This window comes from Sapajus apella, unplaced genomic scaffold, assembly GCF_009761245.1.
Source record: "Sapajus apella isolate SASKATOON/1434 unplaced genomic scaffold, GSC_monkey_1.0 scaffold12, whole genome shotgun sequence".
Lineage (NCBI taxonomy): Eukaryota > Metazoa > Chordata > Mammalia > Primates > Cebidae > Sapajus > Sapajus apella.
The window spans coordinates 17406584-17425391 of NW_022436952.1; the positions used below are offsets into that span (position 1 = coordinate 17406584).

Sequence of the window (18808 nt, forward strand, 5' to 3'; positions counted from 1 at the left end):
TTTGAGATGGAGTTTCGCTCTTGTTACCCAGGCTGGAGTGCAATGACGCGATCTTGGCTCACCGCAACCTCTGCCTCCCAGGTTCAGGCAATTCTCCTGCCTCAGCCTCCTGAGTAGCTGGGATTACAGGCACGTGCCACCATGCCCAGCTAATTTTTTTTTGTATTTTTAGTAGAGACGGGGTTTCACCATGTTGACCAGGATGGTCTCGATCTCTTGACCTCGTGATCCACCCACCTCGGCCTCCCAAAGTGCTGGGATTACAGGCTTGAGCCACCGTGCCCGGCCCACAGCTAATTTTTAAATACTGTTTATAGGATCAAGGGTCTGACTTTCTTGCCCAGGCTTCTCTCAAACACCTGGGTTCAAGCAATCCTCCCACAGTGCTGGGATTATAGGCATGAGCCACTGTGCTTGGCTGAATTTGTCCTTTTTTACAGTAAAATAAATTGGGCCAGGCGTGGTGACTCACGCCTGTAATCCCAGCACTTTGGGAGGCTGAGGCCAGCAGATTGCATGAGCTCAGGAGTTTTTGAGGAGCCTGGGCAACACGGTGAAACCCCGTCTCTACTAAAATACAAAAAATTAGCCAGGCGTGGTGGCGTGTGCCTGTAGTCCCAGCTACTTGGGAAGCTGAGGCAGGAGAATTGCCCGAACCAAGGCGGCGGAGGTTGCAGTGACCCAAGATTGCACCACTGTACTCCAGCCTGGGTGACAGAGCACCACTCTGTCTCAAAAAAAGTAAAGAAAGAAATTGAATGGTAAAAAGAAATTCGGTAGTAATACCAATGTTGATTGTTGCCTATAAAATTGCATAATTCTTAATGCTAGTGAAGGAACTTTCTTGCAGCATTATTTATATCATAAATTGAAAATTACTGAAATGCCTTAAAATAGGAGAATTTTAATTATATGTCAACATAAAATGTATGTCCACATTATATCAACATAATGTTTTTATGGGATCATTAATAAAAATAATTTTGAAGAATTTGTAACAGTGATATGTTCTGTTCATGGCTACATTATGTTAAGAAAGTAGACTATGTAACTACGTAGGGCTTTCCTGGTTGTGTTTACATGTACACATAAATATTTATATTCACGTATATGCATCTGAAAGATTGAAAGGAAATGTACCAGTATACTTAGAATCTCTTACTATTGGAATAATGAGTAGTGATTTTTGTAGTGTTATGTCTTCTACATTTAAAGGTGGTATATGTTATCTTTAGAAAATAAATATTTATGTTGTTTTTATTAGAAAGATACATTATCTAGAGTGAGTGATTTTTGGTTATTTGTACATGTAAAGTGGTGAGTAGTTCCAAAAATGGATTAGATGTAACTTTTGATCTGTTTGATAAAGGTGAGCCATATACGCAAAATTTGGCCAGTTAGTGATTACGCAGAGATATTTGTTTGCACTTTAACCAGAACTGTTTTGAAATGTGTGACCTCCTTGTCTGGTATGTGTGTATTTATCAGTGTTCTACATTACTTCAGAAATGAATTATATTTTTTCCTTTTTAGTTATTTAAATCAAATAATACTCTTTACTCCTTTAGGCTTCACGAAAACCTCGTGAAGAGCGAGATGTGTCTCAGTGTGAAAGTGTTGCTTCCACTGTTTCTGCTCAAGAGGATGAAGATATTGAAGCCTCCAACGAAGAAGAAAATCCAGAAGACAGTGAAGGTATCTCAAAATTTTAAATTTAGTTGTGACATCTGCTATCCTCAATAAATAATTTTTAGTTATTTGACTCTGTAGGAATTGCTTCATTGAGGAAACAATGTGCCAGTGTTTTCATGGTGTGGAGACTTCAAACTTGATCATACTGTTTTTATTCATTTAATCACAAATACTTATGTAGCACCTAAGATGGTCCAGAAGATCTTGGAAATGGCAGTCCTGCTTCAGACATCAAGTGCCAAGATCAATAAAATATCTGTGTGTCTATGTCATTGTCACATTTATTTGTTCAATTAGTATCATCAGTTATGTTTCTCTTTATTGCCTTGAGTTTATTTTCATATTTTTACAGAGATTTATATGTACTGTATTAATGTTTTTATGTAAAAATAATTAATGACCCTAGAAGCAACAATAGAAAAAAATAATCAACCCACGAAACCTAAGGAAATTTAAGAAATAATGTCTCTTTGTCATTTAAACAAATTAATGACAAGTTCATGAAAAAATAAATATTTTCTTGATTATTTTGGTTAAAAAAAAAGATATCTAATTTATTTCAGTTTACAATCTGATTAAAGTTTCTGTGGATTTTTTTGTAAATTGACTGCTTCTGATGTGGGGATTTTTATAGTGCTTTTAGTAGCTGTTCATATATATTAAACATGTTCCTGTATATGCAGATAATTTTTTCCTTCTCGTTTCCCTTTTGTTTTGCTTTTAAATTACCTTTGCGTAAACTTTGTGTAATTAGAGTTGTATATCTTTTCCTTTGTAGGGTCTTTATTTTATATAAGCTTTAAAAGTTCTACATTCTCCAGGTTTATTAATACTAGATTTTGGGTTTTTTCCTATAGATTATTCTTGTTGCCTTTAAACTTAAACTTGTGTTGAAATGGGTTTTGGGTTTGAAGAACCCCTAAGCCTAAGCTTTTTTTGGGAGGGTTTGTGAAAAATGAGGTGGTCTTTAGTAAGAGTATTAGAGCAGGCTCACCCTAGGGTAATGTAAGAGTGCTGCAAACAGTGAAGGTAGTTTGCTGTGTTTATGGCACTTCCAGAGAGGTGGTCAGAGTCTCTTGGTTTTAATGGGTTTGTTTCTGGTGGTTAGTATTCCCTGGGGTTACAAATATTAATGAAGCCTGGAGGTTAATAAACCTCCTCAGGCTGCCATAACAAAATACCACAGATTGGGTGGTTTCAACAACTGAAAGTAATTTTCTCACAGTTATGAAGGCTGTATGTCCAAGATCAAGGTGCTGGCACAGTTGCTTTCTGATGAGGGCTGTCTTCCTGGCTTGCAGATGGCCAGCCGCCTCCTTACTTTGTCCTTACATGGCCTTTCCTTTGTGTGTGCCCACTCTTGGTGTATCTTCCTCATATGAAGACAACTCCTACTGGATTAGAGCCCACTGTTATGACTCATTTAACCTTAATCACCTCTTTCAAGGCCTGGTCTCCGAATACAGTTACATTGTGGGTTAGGGCTTCAACCTGAGAGCTTTGGTGGGGAGGGGCACAATTCAGTCCATAACAAAGCCCAAGTCCATTATTAATATGTCCTTCTGATCAAGGGTAGGGTGGCACCATCACATCTGCTCAATCATCTAGAAGAGTTTCCTCTTAAGAGGAAATGAATTTCCCAGTAGAATTTTAGGATCTTTCTTCCTTTTGACTTAGCTTCATTTGGAAAGTGTCAAGACAAGAACATAAATGCAGTTTATGTGACCTGTGATCTCATACTTATTCCTAATCTTAATGAGACATTACATATGCACTGTTTATTGTGTGGCAAGGCTCTTGCCAATTGAAGAATGAAGGTAGCTGCTGAAGGGAGGGTTCCTGTGTCTGTTTCCTAAAAAAACATCTGACTGTGTATCTTTCATGATTAGAATAATTAAATCAGAGAGACCAGAGCTTCACCAAAATTTGGATTTGCTCTTCTCTTTTTCTGCATCATTCTTTAAGGTTTTTTTTTTTTTTCCTGTATCTTTAGAAAAAAAAAGATACTCATGTTTGGCTGTTGCTTAGTGAAACATTGTGCCTTGGAAACCTTCCTACTCTTCTGTGGCTTGGAAGAAGAAAGTTGGAAAAGTGTTTATGTCAAATGATATCATCTGCTGTATAATCACCAACATGTCTTCTAAAATTTTGAAGATAAATGCCTTATTAGTTTGCCCTTGGATTTGGGGCTTTGTACCACTATCTAAATAGAAAAGAAGGTTAAGTCAGGCTTTTTGTTAGCTTTTCATTGCTTTGGTAGGATCTTTCAATAACAGTAATGGCTGCCATATATTAAAACCTTGTTACATGTGAGGTACTGTTCTGAGTTATTTGCTTGTCTGTCTTTTGTTTTATTTTGGAGACTTGAACTCTCATCTGGATTCCAGGCTCATATAGCTAATCACATACTCAGTATTTCCATTTGGATTCCTAAGAGCCATCTCATAGTTAACATCCAAAGCAAACTCTTGTGTCTCTATCACCGCAAGCTGCTTTTCCCTCTAGTCTTTCCCTATATCAATAAATTTGCTTTTCTTTAGTATCTTTAGAATTGGATTCTTATCTCGATAACTCCTATCCTACTTCTAAGGAGCCCTCCTTGTAATAGTTTTTTTATTAGTCTCTTGCTACTTTTATTCCATTCTATTTATTTATTTTTACAGATGAGGTCTCTCTCTGTCACCTAGGCTGGAGTGCAGTGGCTCGATTGTGGCTCACTGCAGCCTCGAACTCCTAGGCTTAAGTGGTTTTCCCACCTCATCCTTGATTGTGGCTCACTGCAGCCTCGAACTCCTAGGCTTAAGTGATTTTCCCACTCATCCTTGATTGTGGCTCACTGCAGCCTCGAACTCCTAGGCTTAAGTGATTTTCCCACCTCATCCTCCCAAGTAGCTGGGACCATAGGCATGCACCACCACACTTGACTAATGTACTTTTTTGCTTTTTGTAGAGACAAGGTCCATTCTGTTTTTTCTTCCATAGCAGCTCAACTAGTTCTTATAATGTAAATCAAATCTTCTTCTCTAGTCCAAATCCTGTAATACTTTCCCATCTCAGTAAGAATAAAGACCCTTGTGATTTATGAGGCTCTGCATGAACTGATCTTTGTACCTCTGTGAACTTTCTGCCATTCTTTTTTGTTTGCCTTCTCTGCTCCAACCATACTGTCCTCTTTGCTGTTCCTGGGCAAACCAACCCCTACTTCAGGAGTCTTTGTGCTTTCTAATCCCTCTACCTGGAATGCTCTTCCGCTCCGTGTGCCCACAGCTCATTCCCTGCTTTCCTTGAGTCCTCTGTTCAAATACCACTTTATTCTATAATACCTCCTCACCTACTTCTTTTTCAGTTTTGTTTTTTAGTCACTGCACTGATCACCACCTCATATATCACTTTGTTTGTTTTGAGACAAGGTCTCACTTTGTCACCCAGTGCTGAAGCATAGTGGCGTAAACACAGCTCACTGCAAGCCTTGACCTCTTGTGCTCAAGTGATTCTCTTGCCTCAGCCTCCCGAAAACTGGGATTACAGGTGTATGCCACCATGCCTAGCTAATTTTTAAATGTTTTTGTAGAGATGAGGTCTTACTATGTGGCCCAGGCTGGTCTTGAACACTTGGCCTCAGGCACTCCTACTGCCTTAGCTTCCCGTAGTGCTGGGATTATAGGTGTGAGTCACCACTCCCAGCCTATATCACATATTTATTGTTTATTGTCGATTTCACACTAGAAGGTTGCCTCCATGAGAGCATCTGCTTAGATTTTTTAAAATTGGTCTGTCCCCAGTACCTCAAACAGCTCCCTGCACATACATAATTGACACTTCATCATATTTGAATGAATAAAATAATGAATTTGTAGAAGTTTTTTTATATTGCTGTAATATACAATTAAAAAATAAATTTTTTCCCCAAATGGTTATTTAGGTTCTCACAATCATTCATGCACTTTATAATCCAGCCAATATTTGAGTTACTGTGTGCCAGGCTGTTACTTAAGTGATAATCAAAATATATGATCTCTGTTCTTATGGAGTTTATAGCCTAGTGGAAGAAATGACCAGAAATCATTCTAATAAATAAATCATTCCAGTAAATAAATGTAATTGTAACTGTAACTAGTACATGTGGTATCAGAACTATGTTAGCAAAATACAACTTTGTTAAGGAAACCATGGAAGGCTTTCTTTTCTTTTCTTTTCTTTTCTTTTGAGTTGGAGTTTCACTCTTGTTGCCCAGGCTAGAGTGCAATGGCATGATCTTGGCTCACTGCAGTCTCTACCTCCCAGATTAAAGTGATTCTCCTGCCTCAGCCTCCCAAATAGCTGGGAACACAGGCATGCCACACCTGGCTAATTTTGTATTTTTAGTTGAGACAGGGTTTCACTATGTTGGTCAGGCTGTTCTCGAACTCCCCACCTCAGGTGATCCAACCACCTCAAGCTCCCAAAGTCCTAGGATTACAGACTTGAGCCACTCACCCAGCCCATAGAGGCTTTTTAAGCATGTGATGTTTGAGCTGATCACCTAAGGAAAAGTAGGTGAAAGAACCTTTCAGTAAGGGTGAATGGCGTGTACAAAGTCTCTGTTGTAGAAGATGCATGAGGCATTGAAAATACTAAAGGCCAATGTGACTGGAATTCAGAGATCTGTGTGCAAGCCAGAGAGGCTGGTGGAGGCCCACTGGGCAAGGCCTTGCAGGCCATACCAGCAATTTTGGAACTTTATCCTAACAGTAATGGGGGTCCATTGAAAATTCATGCGAGACAGAGTGGGAGAGTGAGTTATTATGGTAAAATTTGGCTTTAAGATAACTCTAGCCTTGTTGTAGAGAGTGTTCTGAAGTTGAATGAAGATAGTTGGTTTTGGACTAGAGTCCTAGCTGTGAAGTTGCATGGGATTGGAATAATTCAAGAGAAATTTTTAGAGAGAAAATCAGTGAGCCATGTCAAGGCAGGGTATGGGGTAAATGAGAGCAGGTTTAAAAGATGACTTTTGGGTCTCTGGTTTGTTTAATTGGATAGTAAACACTAGAAAAGAATCTGATTTGGGAGTGGTTATTACAGCTCTAGTGCAGGACATACTGAATCTGTGATGCCTTTGATATATCTAGTTAAAGATGTCAAAAGCACTGAAAGTCTATTTATAGAATAATACAAACGATATGGGGAAACATCTGTGTTTCAACATTAAATTAAAAATCTGTGAAATACTGTTCTAGAGCCTCTATCCAGTGTGGTAGCTGTTAGACACTTGTGGCTATTGAGCACTTGAAATTTGACTAGTTTAAGTTTAGATATGCAGGCCGGGTGCAGTGGCTCATGCCTGTAATCCCAGCACTTTGGGAGGCCGAGGCGGGCAGATTACCGGAGGTCAGGAGTTTAAGAACAGCTTAGGCAACATGGTGAAACGCTGTCTTTACTAAAAAATATAAAAATTAGCCGGGCATGGTGTCAGGTGCCTATAACCCTGGCTACTCAGGAGGCTGAGGCATAAGAATCACTTGGACCCAGGACACAGAAGCTGCGGTGAGCCAAGATAGCACCATTGCAATCCAGCCTGGTGACAGAGCGAGACTCTGTCTCCAAAAAAAAAAAAAAAAAAAAAATTAGATATGCAGAATATGTAAAATACATACCAGATTTGGAAGACTTAGTACCAAAAAAGGGAAAAATAATCTTTTTATGAATTTTTTGATATTGATTACATGTTAAAATGACGTTTTGCACATATTGGATTTATTAAATTCTACAAAATTACCTGGGCATGGTGGCACACGCCTGTAATCCCAGCTACTCAGGAGGCTGAGGGAAGAGAATTGCTTGAACCTGGGAGGCGGAGGTTGCAGTGAGCTAGATTGCACCATTGCACTCTAGCCTGGGTGAGCAGAGCAAAAGCCCATCTTCAAAAAATAAAATTAAAAAAATAACTACATACACACATATATACATAGTTTAAATTAATTTGACCCATTTCATACTTTTTAAATGTGGTCATCAGGAAAATTAAAATCACAGATGTGATTACATTATATGCTTATTGGATAGAGCTGTTCTAGAGTGTCAGTTCAGCTGGGTAAAAGGAAATTCACAGGAAGAGGCTTCTAGAAATACACCAGAATGTCATCATTTATAGGAACTTTTTTTGTTTAGGTTTATCTTTCTTTGTTTTTCAATTTCATATAAATTATTTTCAGACATTAAAAGCCTTTATGCTTTTAGTTTCAGAAGGTCAAGACAATTGATCTTTCACTTCTATATTCTGTAGAAAACTTTAGCCTTCTCAATGGCTGTAAATACTCCGCTGAGGTCATCAAAGGAGTAGAATTCATCCTAAACAACTACTTTCAAGCATGGTTTCTATCACCACCTGAAACATGTTCATTATCAGATTTTTATGCTGTATCATTATCTTTAAGGTGCAGAAAATAGTTCTGATACAGAAAGTGCTCCTTCTCCTTCACCAGTTGAAGCTGTGAAGCCCAGTGAGGACAGTCCTGAAAATGGTACTTCTCGAGGAAACACAGAACCTGCGGCTGAGCTTGAGCCCACTACGGAAACTGCACCCAGTACATCTCCCTCATCAGCAGTTCCAAGTACAAAACCAGCTGAAGATGAAAGTGTGGAGACCCAGGTGAATGACAGCATCAGTGCTGAGGCAGCAGAGCAGGTGGATGTAGATCAGCAGGAGCACAGTGCCGAAGGGGGTTCTGTTCCTGATCCCCCACCCGCTACCAAAGCCGATTCTGTGGATGTTGAAATCAGGGTGCCAGAAAACCATGCATCTAAAGTTGAGGGTGATAATACCAAAGAAAGAGACTTGGATAGAGCCAGTGAAAAGGTGGAACCTAGAGAAGAAGATTTGGTGGTAGCTCAGCAAATAAATGCCCAAAGGCCCGAGCCCCAGTCGGACAATGATTCCAGTGCCACATGCAGTGCTGATGAGGATGTGGATGGAGAGCCAGAGAGGCAGAGGTGAGGCCCGTTCCGTAAGTCCTACCCTGTGCTTACTCGTCTGGTTGCTGACTGAATCACAGGGTGGTACTGGCTGTAGACTTGGCCCCTATATAAATATTGGCAAGTTACAGGTAGTCTCTACGATTTTAATATTGGGCTGATACTATTCTGTTTAACCAGAAACAATTGCGTGATCATTTTAATGAAACAGATTATACATTTTTCCTACATATGTCTTGTTACGTGTATTCTGTATGATAGCAAAAAAGGGAATTTCAACTAATAAAAGTTGTGAATAACTGTTGTGCCTAAGGAGGCAGCAGTGGGATGTGGTGATGAAGGTGGAGGCTAAAGCCATTAAGGGGCTCCTGCTGCTGTAAGACAGCCTCAAAACAAGGCCTACGAGCCCCTACTTGTTAGATAGAAGAAACTGCTGAAAGAAAGACACGTTCAGTGTTCTGAAAATTTTTAGAAAGCATAATTTTAATGATAATTATGACCACTTTTTTGTATCAGTTAAAATTTTAGATTATTCATTTTTGTAATTTAATATCAGGTATAATGCAGATTAATTTACAAGTTTTTTTTGTTGTTTTTGTTTTTTTGTTTTTTTGTTTTTTTGTTTTTGTGATGGAGCCTTGCTCTGCTGCCCAGGCTAGAGTGCAGTGGTGCAATCTTGGCTCATTGCAGCCTCTGCCTCCTGAGTTCAAGTGATTCTCCTGCCGAAGCCTCCCAAGTAGCTGGGGGACACACGCCACCATGCATGGCCAATTTTTGTATTTTTCATAGAGATGGGGTTTCCCATGTTGGCCAGGCTGGTCTCAACCCTCTGACCTCTGGTGATCCACCCACCTCAGCCTCCCAAAGTGCTGAGATTACAAGTGTGAGCCACTGTGTCCAGCAATTTACAAGTGTTTGTAGTCATTAAAGGCTAATTAATTATACAAAAAAATGCATCATATCTATGGTTTTTGTAAAAATCACAATAAAAAGATACGTATTTTACAGGTATAGTTACCTCTTTATTTAACGTATTTTATTCCCTGGTGTTTCCTTTTCTTTAAATTGAATCACCTATAATTTTAGTAGAATGTTAAATTGGTGCAAATTCTAGAAGTGAATTAGATTGAAACATCACTTAATCTGAACCCAATTAAACCCTGCCCTTTTTTTCTTTTTAATAAGAAAAAGGAGACAAGCTACTCAACAGATAGATAAATTATCTTCAAAGTTTAGCTTTCAGAGTTTGTCTTGGTGTCTGTATTTTCAGTTAATATCCAATGTATTTTATATCTTATATACTCCATAATGAGATTTGTTACTAGAATAATATTGAGCACTATAGTGCCTGATTTCTCAGAGTGTTTTATATAGTAGATGCTAGAATTTTCATCAACATGAATCGAAATAAAGCAGGTGTTCTGCTTAACTATTGGTTTACCAGAAAATTTGACTGTCTTTTTCCTTCATTTCAGAGTAACCTAGATTTTATTTTAATGGTGTCAGTCTTTAACTGCAGTAAACACAAATTGATTCAAGCTGTGTGGTCCTTTTTAAAGCATTTTTTAATAAACATCTCATCTAAAATAAGGATTATCTGTGTTTTACACTGTTGGTTTTGGCAACTATACATGAAGGAAAAATTAGGATGACAGTAATTTTAAATGTTAAACATCCTAAGAGATGAATGTGACAGTAGTCTTGAAATTCAAAAATTCATTGGAAAAATATGTTTTTTGACTGACACCCTAAAGTCTACACTGCTCCCAAATGATTGAAATAACACTTTCAATTTTGTATATCTTTAATATCTTCTTTATGTAGTATGTGAATTTTTAAAAATATATTCTAATTTTCTTACCAATTTATACATTTTTAAATGTTCACTTTCCCCCAGTGACCATGATAACATTGGGAAATATGACCAAACTTCTAAGACGTGACACTAGTATAAAATTTCCTCGATTTTATATATTGGGCCCCCTAAACTTGAGTGTAGGTGTTGGAAATATCAGCCAGTGGAGTGTGAGATGCTAGGGACTGTGGTGAACAGAGGAGGGTGTGCTCATGTGAGTGGGGCAGTGGCTGCTAGGTGCACGGCAGGTCACTGCTATGGGTGAGTGCTGATCCCATGTTGTTTGTTCTTTCCATTTTTTTCTGAGAAGCCGAAGTCTGGAATTTTGGATGACATTTTCAATTTAGAAATTGTAGCAGCTTATTCAAATATTAAAAAAAAATACTCTTGTGATTCCCAATAAAATATCCTCTAACAGGTAACTGGTTTTTAACCCATGTTATGAGGTTTATGGTAAATTAGGACTGAACAGTTTTAAGTGGACTTTGTTCACATTGTTTTGTTGGTTAGATATGGACGATTCAGATAAATTTCAACCTGTAAGTCAGTATTAGGTTTCTTTTTTCTTTTTAATATAAAATGCTTTGCAAATTTGCATGTTTTTCTTGTGCAGGGGCTATGGTAATCTTTTATCATTTCATTTTAGTATGTGTTCTGCTGAAGTTAGTACAGTATTCAGTTTCTTTATTTGGAAAATCAGCTTTATAGGTTCCTTTTTCCTTAACTGTCCATATATTTTATACGGGTTAATATATGTGTGTCCATATGTGCATGTGTATATCCATATTAACTTATAAGAAATTATGGTGATTGTATGTTTGAGTCTTAAATAAAAATGTATTCATTTATCTTTTTTTAAATTGACAATTGCAGAATGTTTCCTATGGACTCAAAGCCTTCACTGTTAAATCCCCCTGGATCTATACTAGTCTCATCCCCATTAAAACCAAATCCATTGGACCTGCCACAGCTTCAGCATCGAGCTGCTGTTATCCCACCAATGGTAAGTTTTTATTTTGAGGAAGAAAACTAAAGTTGAAAAACAGAGACCTTTATAGAGATATTTCTTCTCTTCTTTAATTGGTTCTTGAAAAAAAAATTGGGGTACAAAACATAACATGAAATTAATCATTGTAACCAGTTCTAAGTATACAGTTCACTAGTGTTCAGTGTGTTAAGTATATTGACATTGTTGAGAAAATGATCCCCAAGACTTTTTCATCTTTCAAATGTGAAATTAATTAAACAGCTCCTCTCTTCCTCCTCCTTCTAGCCACTGGTAAGCACTGTTCTGCTTTCTGGTTCTGTGAATTTAATACATAGTTTAGATACCAATGAAATGTTTTGTGCCACAACACTTACTATACCAACTGTATGGGTTTTCCTCAAACAAATGAATTCTCCACCTTTTTGGACAACAGCTAGGTTCCTACAGTTTAGTTAAATTTGGACACTGACTACCCTGCACAGTTGTCTAATACCACTAGTGTAAGGGCTCAGTACCACAGGCTACCCCCATTTCTGATGCCAGTTCTATCCAGGTTACTCACACTTCTGACTAGGCTCCAAATTGGAGATTCCTCCGACTCTCCCCTTCAGGTTCCATAATCTGCTAGAATGCCTCAGAGACTTAGGCAAGTACTTTACTTATAATTACTTGTTTTTTTAAAGGATATATTACTTGTTTTTTTAAAGGATATAACTCAGAAACAGCCAGATGAAAGAGATGCATTGGGCAAGGTGTGCAGAAGGAGTGTGGAGCTTCTGTGCCCTCTCTAGACCTGCCACCCTCTCAGCATCTCCATGTGTTCACCAACCTGGAAACTCTTTAAACCCCATTGTTTGGGGGTTTTGTGAAGGCCTCATCACATAGGCGTGATTGACCAAATCATCAGCCATTGGTGACGGGTACATGAACCTTTAGCCCCTCTCCTCTCTCTGGAGCGTTGGAGGTGGGGTAAGCTAGGTGTAGCTGAAAGTTCCAGCCCTTGCTGTGCATGGTGATGCCCACCTGTAGTCCCAGCCCTGCATTCCCAGCTATTTGGGAGGCTGAGGCAAGAGGATTGCTAGTTCAAACCCAGCCTGGGCAAAATAGTGAGAGACATCCTACCACAAGCCCCAAAGAAGTTTCAGCCTCATGCCTTGTGGTCTTTTGGGCTCCCAGCCCTTATTCTGAGGCCATCTAGATGCCCCCAGCCAGGAGTCATCTTGTTAGCATACAAAAGACACTCTTACTGCTTTGAAAATTCTGAAGATTTGAAACAAAGAAAAGTCTTTGGAAGAGAGACCAAATAATTTTTATTGTATCACCTTTGCTGTATAAATGAAATTATACAGTATTTGTCATTTTGTGATAGGCTCATTTCACTCAGTATAATGTCCTCTAAGTATATGTAGCACGTCCGAGAATTTCTTTCTTTTTAAAGGCTGAAGGGTACTCCGTTGTATCTGTATGACACATTTTATTCATTCATCCATTCATGGACATTTGGGTTGCTTCCACCTCTGGACTATTGTGACTAGTACCTCTATGGTCAGTCCTTGATTTTAGTACCTTGGTTTTTCTTATATCCTCCTTTGCTGGGCTTGGGTTAGGGAGTGCTAAGACATATGGGAGAGAAGGGTAGGAAGATGCTGAGTCTAACTTTAAACTCTTATAGATAACCAAAATTTATATCCTTAGTGCATTGATTTTTCAAATGATTTGTGATGATTGGTTGAAATGGTCATTTCCAGTTAAGAAAAAACAATTATAATGCTCTAGCCATAAATATTAGTAAGTCCTGTTTTTGTTTGTAACCATAGCAATAAGGAGCCATAAAACAGTAGTAGCATTAAGCATATAATTAGGTTTTGAAAATTTAGAATGACTAGAGATTATGGCTAGCTCTAGTATACAATTTTAAGTGTAGTTTATTTTTATATTTTACCTTAATCTACAGATTTCAAGTCAGTTTTATTTACATTTTACGTTGACAATCTGTATAAATTTGACTCATTTTTGATACTAAATTCCAATCTTGAGTATTGTTCTTTTCTTTAGTTTTGTCCTCTTTATTCAAATATTTAAAGCTCTTGATTTATTCAAAAATGTGTTTTCTGTCTTAAATAATAATTGGCAAAAAGTAGTTAATTATTTACTTATTACAAAAAGATCATTAAACATTTATTCATTCATTGATTCATTCAGATGAACACTTATTGAGTGATTAGTTTAAGACAATGTTCTTCGTATTGTGGAGAATATAAATATCTCCTCTGATTTTATTTTATTTATTTATTTTTTGTTTGATACATTTTATTGAACCTTTTTCATTCTACATTTCAAACTGAATCAGTAACTGTAAATGACACAGCTTTATCGAGTGCTAAGTACAGTAACAGTTACATATTTAACCTTTGCACATAAATTTAGGTTGAAAAAGATAATACATTAGCAAATAAGTACATATTTATCCCAATCTTTAAAAACTGTCATGAAACCTAGGATAAATGTATTGAAATTAGATTTCCTGGGCAGTACTAGAAATCTATAGGGCTAAGGAATAGTCACAAAGCAGGAAGAGACTACAAAATGAGAACCTTGAGTGTGGTAGATAGGACAGTCAACTAGGCTGTCTGTATACATGATTTGTATAAGAAGGCTGAAGCTCTTTTCCATATTTTAGTTTCTTACACTAATGTTTCTTACATCCTGATTTTCTAGCAAATACAATTAAAAACTCCTCCTCAGAGGAATCTGTAATAAAATGTGTCCTATCTGTGTTACTAGTTTAATAAAACATTACCCAAATAACTAACCAATTTCTACTGTTTAAAATTTGTAGTAAGAACTTATTAAAAACAAAAGATTATCACTGTTCCAAATATAGGCCAATATAAGTGATTTTCAATATAGATAAACTCAATGTGGGAGTTACATTTGGTTAAATCTGGCCGAGCCAACTTCTAAGAAAATGATTACGTGGCAGAGGACGAGGATCAGCTGATTCCCTTCCTCAGCTGAACTAAATTTAGGGACTGGTCTGCATAATAAAGCAAAGAGGCTGGGCGTGGTGGCTTACGCCTGTAATCCCAGCACTATTGGGAGGCCGAGACAGGTGGATTGCTTGAGCGCAGGAGTTCCAAGACCAACCCTGGCAACATGGTGAAACCCTGTTTCTACACACACACCCCTACACACACACACCCCCACCCACCCTAGCTTGGCATGGTGACATGTACCTGTGTTTGGGAGGTTGAGGTGGGAGGATTGCTTGAGCTTGAGAGCTTGAGGTTGTGATGAGGTGAGATGGTGCCAGTGCACTCTAGCCTAGGTAAAAAGTCGAGACACTGTCTCAAAACAAAACAAAAGCATAAAAAAATTACCTTAAAGGTTGAAATGAATTAAAATGTGATGCTCTGTTAGGTTGAAAATACTATGGATGTTTTGGAGAAGAGGGAGTATCTTCTTAATCAGCCTTAAAAAAGAAAGAAATTCTGGCTCGTGCTTAACGAAGACCCTGCATAAGAAGTAATATTTTCATTGGATCAAAACCGCTGATTTGGTTTATAGCAAAAGGAGGAGAAACCATATTTATGTGTAAGACAAAGCACAAAGGCAAGAAAGTTAGGGGTTTTAGGATCAGTGAATACTACTACTTATGCTGGGGAAAATCTATGGAAGTCTTAAGTTACCAAATTCTAAAAAATTCAGATCTCTAGGGCATACTAGTGATATTTGTTATTCATGAAATATTTAATCATGGACTGTGTTCTGGGCTATTTTTTTTAAATATAAAAATTAATTCAAGATTTCTGGGCTATTTTTTAAGTATTGGATAAAACATCTTGGGTTCTTTTCTTCATAAAGTCAGAGACAGAAAAGTATCAGTTTCAAACTGTGGTAAATGCTGTGTACCGTGAAAGCAATGAACAGGCCGCAATGAGAAGGAAAACGGGGAGGGAATCACTATGTTTTATTGGATGGTTATGGATGACCTATCTTAAGAACAGTCCATATCTGTCCTAAGAGAATGGCTATGTGAATGAATTAGTTATGGGAGAGGAGGAGATTGATTAGTCAGGGATGGCTGCCAGGTTTCTGGCTAAAGCACCTGAGGTTCCATGTCTAAAATGTAGAGCAACTGAAGAAGAAGAATGGAGTTTAGAAAATGGGAAGTTCCCTTCTTATTGTAAATTCTGAGCTTCCTTGAGATATCCCAAGTGAAGTTGTTAGGTAGGCCATTTTATATGAGTGTGGAACTTGGAGAAGGTGTCTTGAGGAAATAGAAAATTTGTGAATCATTAACAAATGGATGGCATTTAAATCAACATAAATGGATGTTATCTGCTGGGCACAGTGGCTCACACCTGTAAACCCAGCACTTTGGGAGGCTGAGACGAGCGGATCACTTGAGGCCAGGAATTTTAGACCAGCCTGGCCAACATGATGAAAACCCTTCTCTACTAAAAAGACAGAAAAATTATCTGGGTGTGGTGTTGCACACCTATAATCTCAGCTACTTGGGAGCCCAAGGCAGGAGAATTGCTTAAACCTGGGAGGTGGAGGTTGCATTGAGTCAAGATCGCACCACTGCACTGCAGCTTGGGTAACGATGAAATTGTGTCTCAAGAAAAAGAAGAAATACATAAATGGATGTGATCCCTGGTGAAAGAGAGATGAGGGATGGGACCTAGGGCCAAGCCACAAGGGACTCGGCTGCCATAAATTAGAATCAGACAGATGTGTTTTAATTTCTGATTTTTGATTTCTCTTATTACAGCTTGTGTGATTTATATTGTAATCCATTCTAAAAGAAAGCTGGGTCTCACTGTGTGGCCCAGGCTGTAGTGCAATGGTGCGATCTCGGCCCACTGCAACCTCTGCCTTTTGGGCTCAAGCTATTCTCCTGTGTCAGCCTCCTGAGTAGCTGGGACTACAGGCGTACACCACCACACCCAACTAAATTTTTGTATTTTTGGTAGAGACAGAGTTTCACCATGTTGGTTAGGCTGGTCTTGAACTCCCGACCTCAGGTGATCTGTCCGCCTCGGCCTTCCAAAGCACTGGGATTACAGGTGTGAGCCACTGCTCCCAGCCTTAAGCATTATTCTTGAAGATTACTTGGATTAAAAATCGATAAAATTAATTCAACCAGTAATATGACAGAAATAAGCATGACTTTTAATAGATGGCAGTTATCACAACATTGGTTGTTGGCATATTTAGATTTATTTTCTTCCTGTAGGTATCCTGCACCCCATGTAACATACCAATTGGAACCCCAGTGAGTGGCTATGCTCTCTACCAGCGACACATTAAAGCAATGCATGAGTCAGCACTCCTGGAGGAGCAGCGTCAGAGGCAAGAACAGATAGATTTGGAATGCAGAAGTTCTACGAGTCCATGTGGCACATCCAAGAGTCCAAACAGAGAGTGGGAAGGTAGGTAAAGAGAGATATCACCACAGATAAGTTTTATGAAGGGAAACAAAGCTAAACCCAAAAGTAGTGTCCATTGTGCTTTGTAAGTTACCAGCTTCCCAGTTGATTGTTGTATTTGTCCCTAGGAGACACAGTTCCTCACTTCAGTTAAGCTATGAAAAAAATGTTAGTATTATTGACTACTAAAGGATGCCAGTAATATTTTTAGTAGCATTCTAGTTAATATGAATTTTCTGATATTCATCTTTATGCTGGAAGTCATTATAAATAAAGTCATGCTTTATGTTCCATTCATCTGAATTTTCAGAGTAAGTGAGAATTGTTGTCCCGTCCTTGAAGCAAATCACCTTCGAATATTACACGGTAATATTCACATTCACTGGTAGATGAGAGACACAACTTTGTGTAGTGGATATTCCCAATCAGACGCTGGCTCAGCCTTCACCTTGGCATTTGCCAGCTGTGTGGCCACAGGCAAGTCACTTAACCTTTCATAGCTTTAGTTTTCTCATCTGTAAAATGAAAATAATAGTACACATCTACCTTGCTGGGGTTGTAAAGTTAAGGAGCATTTGGTATTGTTATATAACACATGGCTCTGCACTGTTTTATGTATAGTGTAGTTTGTTATTACATACTAATTAGTGTATTACTATTGCATATACACAGAATTAGTAGCTACTATGGAGGTACCTGTTTTCATTGTTATGTCACTTTTTATTTCAAGCGATAGATTTGAGTTGGTGCATTGCTGTTTTAGTTTCTTTTACTTTCTTTAAAAAAAAGAAGGGAAGCCGGGCGTGGTGGCTCACGCCTGTAATCCCAGCACTTTGGGAGGCTGAGGCGGGTGGATCACGAGGTCAAGAGATCGAGACCATCCTGGTCAACACGGTGAAACCCCATCTCTACTAAAAATACAAAAAATTAGCTGGGCGTGGTGGCGTGTGCCTGTTATCCCAGCCACTCAGGAGGCTGAGGCAGGAGAATTGCCTGAACCCAGGAGGCGGAGGTTGCGGTGAGCCGAGATCACGCCATTGCACTCCAGTCTGGGTAACGACCGAAACTCCGTCTCAAAAAATAAAAAATAAAAAAAAAAAAAGAAAGAAAGAAAGAAGTGTTTTTAGGCTTTAATACAGTCTTCTAACATGGTTAGAAGAATTGGCACGTGTTTCTGGTTAAGAGTGAGTTAATAGTCTACTTATATGCTACAGTATGCTTAGAATATAAGAATACTGAAATAGTCTGAATGATTGAGAAGATTCTTTCTAGTACTTTACGTTGCTAAATAAGAGCTATTAGCTTTACAATGCCATGCATTCCAGGGGCTATTTAATATGAAATAGAAACTGTGGTACTTAACTAATCCTGCCGACTCTCTGCCCAGATTACACCAATAATGAGTTATTAGTTACGTAACACACCGAAACCCTTATGTTATAGTTTTAAGTGTAATCTTGTTAATCTTCAAAACATAAATCTTGTGTTAGGAAAAATGTGAACCAGAATGATAATATCCAGCAGGGAATATAATAAGTGCTAAATGAATATTTCCTTGAATGAAGGTAGAAATATTGATACTTTTTAGGCTTTTAGTCTGTTGCATCTAGGGAATTCTTAATCCCTAGTTCTGTAATTGACACAACAGATACACAGTAATTACACCTTAAAGGAATGAATTATAAATGAATGACATAATGGAGATACCTTTATCATATTTCACTGCAGGGTATTAATGGACTTATCGCAGGTGTTTGTCTTTTGAACATTCCAATTATGAGTAAATCCATCAGTGGAAAATGATACTTTAGAGGATAATTTAAAAGTCTTTGGATGTATTCCTTACATTAATGATTTAGGATAGATTTTGTGAAGAAGTAAAAGTTA

The 18808-nt window shown here is 38.1% G+C and overlaps 1 protein-coding gene across 19 annotated transcripts in view; it reads left to right on the forward strand.

Moving 5' to 3' along the window:
• NCOR1 (nuclear receptor corepressor 1) overlaps positions 1 to 18808 on the forward strand; it is a 183766-nt gene that overhangs the window by 99549 nt on the left and 65409 nt on the right. For 17 of the 19 annotated variants that reach the window (XM_032280184.1, XM_032280179.1, XM_032280187.1 and 14 more), the window contains 4 exons: positions 1569 to 1695; positions 8106 to 8661; positions 11372 to 11501; positions 16729 to 16924. In XM_032280184.1, the coding sequence (XP_032136075.1) occupies positions 1569 to 1695; positions 8106 to 8661; positions 11372 to 11501; positions 16729 to 16924 (1009 nt within the window). The remainder of the gene's footprint in view (positions 1 to 1568; positions 1696 to 8105; positions 8662 to 11371; positions 11502 to 16728; positions 16925 to 18808) is intronic. The other 2 variants (XM_032280195.1, XM_032280191.1) reach the window with 1 other exon arrangement.